Source organism: Scylla paramamosain, chromosome 42, assembly GCF_035594125.1.
Source record: "Scylla paramamosain isolate STU-SP2022 chromosome 42, ASM3559412v1, whole genome shotgun sequence".
In the NCBI taxonomy this organism is placed as follows: Eukaryota; Metazoa; Arthropoda; class Malacostraca; order Decapoda; family Portunidae; genus Scylla; species Scylla paramamosain.
The window spans coordinates 2,605,001-2,612,500 of record NC_087192.1 but is presented as its reverse complement, the minus strand read 5'-3'; the positions used below and the strand labels follow the sequence as shown (position 1 = coordinate 2,612,500).

Here is a 7,500-nt window from a genome sequence, read left to right as displayed (position 1 = left end):
TAACTCTTTATTCGTTATCCTATCCTGAGATTTCAATATGGTACAGCTGTAGACTTTCCTCTCCTCCTCAATATAGTAGTAGTAGATTTCTCCTCCTCCTCCTCCTCCTCCTCTTCCATCTGCGCCCTTTCTGAAGTCTGTACCAATACATCAATACTTCTTCTTCTTCTTCTTCCCCCTTCGCGTTAAGAAAGAAGACGACCCCCTCTGACTAACTGATCTGCCTCTGCCAACGCCTTCCTCTGCCGCTGGTTATGTCATCCTGGCGTGTGTGTGGGGCTTCGGCGGCCAGACACACACACACACACACACACACACACACACACACACACACACACACACACACACACACACACACACACACACACACACTTAAGCTTCTTCGGGATCTGCTGCTTTCGTTTTCACGCTTTCATCTTCTCTGCTTTGACCCTGAGTGTGTGTGTGTGTGTGTGTGTGTGTGTGTGTGTGTGTGTGTGTGTGTGTGTGTGTGTGAATCAGTGTTGCTCTTTGGCCCTTATCTTGCTCCCAGGCGGCTTATGACCCCAGTGTGAGCTTTGTGTTCTCCTCAAGCATAATCAAGTAGTCTGGCGCAAGCCTTGTGTTGTCAGGAAAGGCGCCGCTGACAGGGAAAGGTGAGATGGAGAGATGGAGTATTTTAAACCTCACACTTTTAAATGGAAGAGTCTGGCCAAGGATGCAAATAAATAAATAATAAAAAAAATTAAATAAATGTTAACTCTTTCACTGCAACATTTTACTTGCAACAAGAGGTTAAGAGAGAGGGTTAAGAGAGAAAAAATTATGAATACGTAAATAAATGCAAAAAAAAAAAAAGAAGAAGAAGAAGAAGAATAGTGAGTAAAAGATTCAATAGGAAGAAAACTTTATATATTTCCTTTACTGTCTTTATACTCGTACTTAGCAAATACTTAACACTTTACTCTTCATAAATAAGGCCCCTGTGTGGAGTGAGCAACAGGGGGCAGGAAGAGTATTAGTGTTGAGTGTCTGATGGCTTTTCTGCTCAGTTCAATCGTCAAGGGCGTGACTCAAGAGAACTGGAATGGGTCATGTTGTTATTCGAAGTTATAAAGTTAGGTTTGTTCATTTGTCTGTTTGTTAATCTGTTATTCAGTCAGGCAGGGAATTTATCAGTCAGTGCATTGATTCATCCACCCACAAATTAGTTGACCATCCATGCATCCATTTATTCATCAGCCAGTCAATCCATCAGCTACCTAATCCATTCATCCATCCACTTGTTCATCAACGAAACAATTAATCAAACCATCCACCTATCTATCAGCCAATCAGCCATTCATCCACCACTTAAACCATCCACCAATCCCACCACACACACACACACACACACACACATACACACCAACCAATCTAACCTCTCCCCTCTCTCTAACTCTCTCCCTGCAGCACTCCGGGTCATGTTACCTGTTCGACTGCGGCAAACACGAGGACCTCAAGTGCCAGTTCACCAGCCACTCGTACTATACCTCTGCTGTGCTCCGCGTTAACAGGCACCAGCTGGAGCTTGGCCTGTGGTCCGAGCAGAGCCAGCATGAGGCGGAGCTGGCTAATCTCAGGTGTGTGTGTGTGTGTGTGTGTGTGTGTGTGTGTGTGTGTGTGTGTGTGTACTGATAACTTTCTTTTTCTCGTGTGTGTTTACGTTGATAGTTTATTTATTTTTGTTTAAGGTAAAAATTTATAATGTAGGTAAAGAAAGGAAAAAAAGTGTACGATTATAAGGGAATAAGAGGATCTGTAAGGAGCCATTAGCCTTTGTATAGAATATTATTACTTGTTCCGTAAATTTGCTTTCTCTCTCTCTCTCTCTCTCTCTCTCTCCTAATTTATCAAGCTTCAATGCGTTACTTCTTGTCTAATGTTGATTACTCACCCTGATGATCTTGTTGAGGTCACCTTTCTTATACTGGCGCCATACGACCGTGATGTTGCGGGGCCTTAACGTTTTAAATCCATCAACCTTGCTTACACTCCTTGCACCACTTCAAAACGGCAGATCCTCTTTTAATTTAATCTATTTTCCGGTAATCGCTTTTCCCTAAATCAAGGAAACTACTGATATTGTTTATTAACTTGTTTCCCTTATCCGTTCATCCTATGTATTCATTGCCAGATGGCTATGTTACTTATTATTGCCATTAATAATGATTATGCTCGTCCCAGTTAATTTTAGCTAAGTTTATCCTAAAAATATGTTTTCTTTTAAATATCATAACTATAGAAAACGTATTTTATGGAGAATAGATAGAGGGAACTCAAGAAATTCAGTCTAAAAGAGGTAATAAATTTTCCGTCCCTCCAGCAAGGGTTTGGGGGACGCAGGGGAGACCTTGAATGGGCCAAGGTCACGGAACCTGCCCCCCACCACGCCGCCCCAGCAGCCGCCCCCCACCGCCACCCCCCACGCCCTCACCAGTCACCAGCCCCACCACCACCACTGCCCCCACCCACCCCCCTCCACCACCACCACCACGACCACAGCCAAGCCCACCCTGCCTCGTAAGTACTGACCTGTTTGTTATATATATATATATATATATATATATATATATATATATATATATATATATATATATATATATATATATATATATATATATATATATATATATATATATATATATATATATATATATATATATATATATATATATATATGTATTTTTTTTTTTTTTTTTCCTGTATTGAGTGAGGGTGGTAGAGTCCCGCGTATTGATGTTAGATTGTCTTGTTTTCTTTTATGCATGGCGTTGGGTCCCTTCACTTCCTCCGGTAATGCGTTCACAGATTTATTGCTCTATTCGAGGAAACGGTAAATGGGGCAATAGATCTCAGTGTGTGTGTGTGTGTGTGTGATACTAGCAAGGCAAAGGAACTTAATATTATACATACGCAAATATATATATATATATATATATATATATATATATATATATATATATATATATATATATATATATATATATATATATATATATATATATATATATATATATATATATATATATATATATATATGAGAAAATAAAACGAAAAGCAATAAGAACGAAATTTGTGAAGACAAGAGAAGAAAAAAAGTTTATTTTATTAACACTTTACTGTTTTCCTATTATTACACTCTATATCAGCAACAGAGAGAGAGAGAGAGAGAGAGAGAGAGAGAGAGAGAGGAGAGAGAGAGAGAGAGAGAGAGAGAGAGAGAGAGAGAGAAGCCGCGTACAGTTACACTATCAATCCTCGCGGCGTGCCAATGATTTACACCCGAGTCCCCGTCCCTCTGCTGACGCTCAGCAAGGAAGCCACATGTGCAAGGTCCCATGGTGTAATGGTCACCACCCTGGACTTTGAATCCAGAGATCAGAGTTCGAGTCTCGGTGGGGCCAGGGGATCTTTTGCTGAAGGAGTGGCAAGACTTTGGACCTAACAGTAAGCTGCATCATTAAGCTAAGGTCCGTGTTCTTAACAGTTCCAGCTGTTTTCTTATCCTGAGGAAATAAGTTTTATGGGACGCTGAGAGATGCTGCACACGTGGCTGTAGTGTCAGTGTGCCCAAAAGGATATATATATATATATATATATATATATATATATATATATATATATATATATATATATATATATATATATATATATATATATATATATATATATATATATATATATATATATAGTTTCACATAATTTTCTGTTAATGCATTTCAGCATGATAAAGAAACTCATTTTAAGTCTGTATGAACATTCCTTGGTTTGGCAGGAAGTGTGCACCACTAAATGTTGTGGTACACACTCGATACACGCGTGGATGAACACAATAGTAATGAAGCAGTGCTTCACCTCCCTTTACACTCTCCTTGTGTGGCATCTACGTATAGCCGGATGGTGAGCTAGCAGTGCTGCCTGCTCACACCTGACTACAGGCGGTGCTGAAGTTGAAGCAGGTTTAGAAACTGTTTTAACACCTTATCTCATTGACTTCCAACACTGAAATGGAAATTATTGACTTTTCAAGGATGTTTGCGTGATTCTAGCGCTGGTTTATCAAGGATTTGGTTTCACCAAAAAAAAAAAAAAAAAAAAAAAAAAAAATCATGAGAACCCAATGATTCATCGGTGAGACCTTAGAGTGTATGTTGTCTTGACGGCACACCTTTGCCTCCGCCGTCACACGCCCAGTCATCGCTTCCCGCTCAGCCTCACACCTCGTCAATCATTCAGTTTTAACGTTTATACTCCTCTAACTTTTCAAGCCTATTAAACCCGCGCACACCCAGCCTATCGCTTCCCTCTCAGCCTTACACCTAGTCATTAATTCAGTTCCAACCTTTCTGCTGCTATGAACAAGCATAATCAAATGGTATAATGCAAGTTTAGATTATAATTTCGAAAGACATCAATGACCGTATTTGTGTGGCTCCATTACGGAAGAAAGCAAAGTAAAAGAACAATGTAAATTAAAAATCATGTCAAATTATAAGGTAAACTGAAAAAAAAAAAAAAATGGAAAACCTCACCTGTTAATGAGGCTTTGTTGTCCTGCCAAGCCTCAACGCCACAGCAGGTGCCACGTGTAGGCATGCTGGCTTCTTGCATCTTCTGTTATAGACATGTCACCACCACAAAAAAATAAATAAATAAATAAAATAAAATAAGTAAAATAAATAGATAAATAAATAAATAGATAAAATAACACAGATTCACAAATATTTCCGTGTCTCGTCTCAAAAATCTGTAACACGCTCACATCAACGTCACCGGGGGGTTTTCAAGTGTTTTTCATAATTGTAGTGATAGTTTCTAAGAGTATCCTGGAGTGTTACGGAATAAAAATAAATAAATAAATAAATAAATAAATAAATAAATAAAAATAGCCTACTAATTTCGAGATAGTGACTTTATTTCTGGGCAACAATATGATACTTTACAAACCGTGATGGACGCAATGAAGGGAATGCGCGCCACAGCAGAGTGGTTAGCAGCGCTGTTCCTTCCCTCAACACAAGTAGCACAACACATCGTCACATTCACGTAATACATCACAACACAGCATCACAGTTCGTCTCTTGTAGGTGACGCTAAGAAATTCATTCACGATCTTTTGAACTTATTTCACTTCATTCTTTACATAAGCGTTTCCAATCAGAGCAGGCAGGACGTATATTCCCTCCGCTAATCGTCAACAAATTGGCGGGAAATTGGTAACACAGAAACAGTATCACCAGATCTGTGTATGCACTACTAATCAGATTTTGTTTCCCGTAGCAATAACTGGTATATTCAGGACTTAATACAATGAATTTACAAGTATGTCCTTATCTAATGAATATAGTATGGTACTAGCACTATACCTTTAACCCCTAATCTATCTTATCAAATCCACCCAAAGTAAAAGCGGGAGAACATCTACTAAAATGGCAACACTGAAAAAGACCACTTAATCGCCGCTTTCAAAATAATAATTAATGTAGACGCCTATCTAAATATATATACATCTCAAAGTCAGTCCAAATCACTAAGACAGTTCCATAGCCTCGTCTAGGAAGTGTGGAGGCAGCAGGAGGGAAAACAAAGCAGTAAAAAGTGCAATGAGAGGGAAATGAAGGATGCAGGGATGGAAGGACTGTTTAGCTAATCCTAACGTGTTTTTCCCCGCACTGTTGTTACTGCTGTTGTTGTAATTGGCTTGGTTGTTTATAATTTATGAAAGGCCTTGAAACTGACCTCGAGTATATGGTAGTCATAATTGTTTTCATAGCGTGTACAATAACTTTTCTGTGCGTACGATAGCTTTGTAATAACTATGTGAGATATATGGTAATTTGATATTGCCTCTGCTCTCTTTTCATATTCCCTTCCTTCTCTCATATTCTTTCACATATTTTCTCTGTCTTATTCTTTCATATTCCTTTCTCTTATTCCCCTTTCCTCTCTTCTCTCATAGCTCCTCTACATTACTCAAGCGTTTTTTACCTCCTTTCTTCGTCTATCTTCTTCTTTCCTTTCTTCTCTTCTTTCCCCTCACAAATAAGAAACTTCTCCTATCCTTCACTTCCTCTCACAACACCTGAATCCTTCCTCTTCACCCTTCTCCCTTTGCACATCTCCCTCCCTCCCTTCCACCCTCCCTCCCTCCCTCACTCGCCCATTCAATCACTTCTGTTAGTCTCAGCCTCTCACTTCCCTCCCCATTAGTTCAGCCTCTCCCTCTCTCTCTCTCTCTCTCTCTCTCTCTCTCTCTCTCTCTCTCTCCCTGACCTTCCAATCCTGCCCACCCACCCCAATACACACCTCCATGCCTCTCAGCCTCTCCCACTCCCTCTCCCTCTCCTCTCCCACACCTCCTACACCTGCTTGACTTAAAACACAGGTGCGAGTCAGTCATTAATGGCCATGCACGTTTTCTTTCTTCTTTTGAGCCACGTGGGAGAAGAAAATGGTGATGTAATTGTTTTTATTTTTGTTTTCTTACATTTTTTTTTGTTTGTTTATTTTTTTGGGTTGTTTTTTCTTACATTTTTCTTCTTTCTGTATTTGTTTATTTGTTTTTCTTTTCTTTTCTTTTCTTTTCTTTTCTTTTCTTTCGCTCCGTTCTGTTTTTTTTTTCTTTTTTCTTTTCTTTTCTTGATTTCTTTCTTTGTTTCGTTCTCCCTTAAAGATTATTCAGTTTTATTTACATCTCGTGTGGGTGTTCTTCCTTTCTTTCTTTCTTTATCTCTTTCTTTCTTTATTTATTTATTTATTTTCATATATGCATTAGCTAAATAATTTTCTCCTATTCTTTTGTTTATTTTCATTGTGGTAATATTAATACATGAAAAAAACTATTACCACTACTACCACTACTACTACTACTACTACTACTACTACTACTACTAAATGATATAATAATAATAGTAATAATAATAATAATAATAATAATAATAATAATAATAATAATAATAATATATGATCTTAAGTAAATAATGACAATAATTCTCTTCCTCTTTTCTTTCTTTTTATTTACGATAGTGAAAGTGAAAACAAACATGCGAGCAACAACAGACGGACAAAGAGAGAGAGAGAGAGAGAGAGAGAGAGAGAGAGAGAGAGAGAGAGAGAGAGAGAGAGAGAGAGAGAGAGTTTGTGTGTGTGTGTGTGTGTGTGTGTGTGTGTGTGTGTGTTTACCTGCACGTGAGCGGAAACAGACCAAATACAATGAACAAAGTTACGTGAAGAGAGAGAGAGAGAGAGAGAGAGAGAGAGAGAGAGAGAGAGAGAGAGAGAGAGAGAGAGAGAGAGAGAGAGAGAGAGAGAGAGAGAGAGACGAAAATAACAAAATAAAATAAAAATTAAAAATAAAAAAAAATAAATAGAGAAACTTTTAAATCAACATACTTAGAAATAATGGAAAAAAAAATATTGTGTACCAAAAGAAAAAAAAAAGAAAGAAAACGAGGAACAAACGGGGATAGTGGGAAGGCC

General features: G+C 38.3%; 1 protein-coding gene and 1 non-coding gene across 5 annotated transcripts in view; both read left to right on the top strand.

Annotated features, from left to right (window-relative positions):
• LOC135093304 (AT-rich interactive domain-containing protein 1A-like) overlaps positions 1-7,500 on the top strand; it is a 73,958-nt gene that overhangs the window by 14,431 nt on the left and 52,027 nt on the right. For all 4 annotated transcript variants that reach the window (XM_063992443.1, XM_063992445.1, XM_063992444.1 and 1 more), the window contains exons 2-3: positions 1,432-1,601; positions 2,345-2,541. In XM_063992443.1, the coding sequence (XP_063848513.1) occupies positions 1,432-1,601; positions 2,345-2,541 (367 nt within the window). The remainder of the gene's footprint in view (positions 1-1,431; positions 1,602-2,344; positions 2,542-7,500) is intronic.
• Trnaq-uug (transfer RNA glutamine (anticodon UUG)) lies at positions 3,354-3,425 on the top strand. Its single transcript has one exon. It is a non-coding gene; the product is annotated as a tRNA-Gln (tRNA).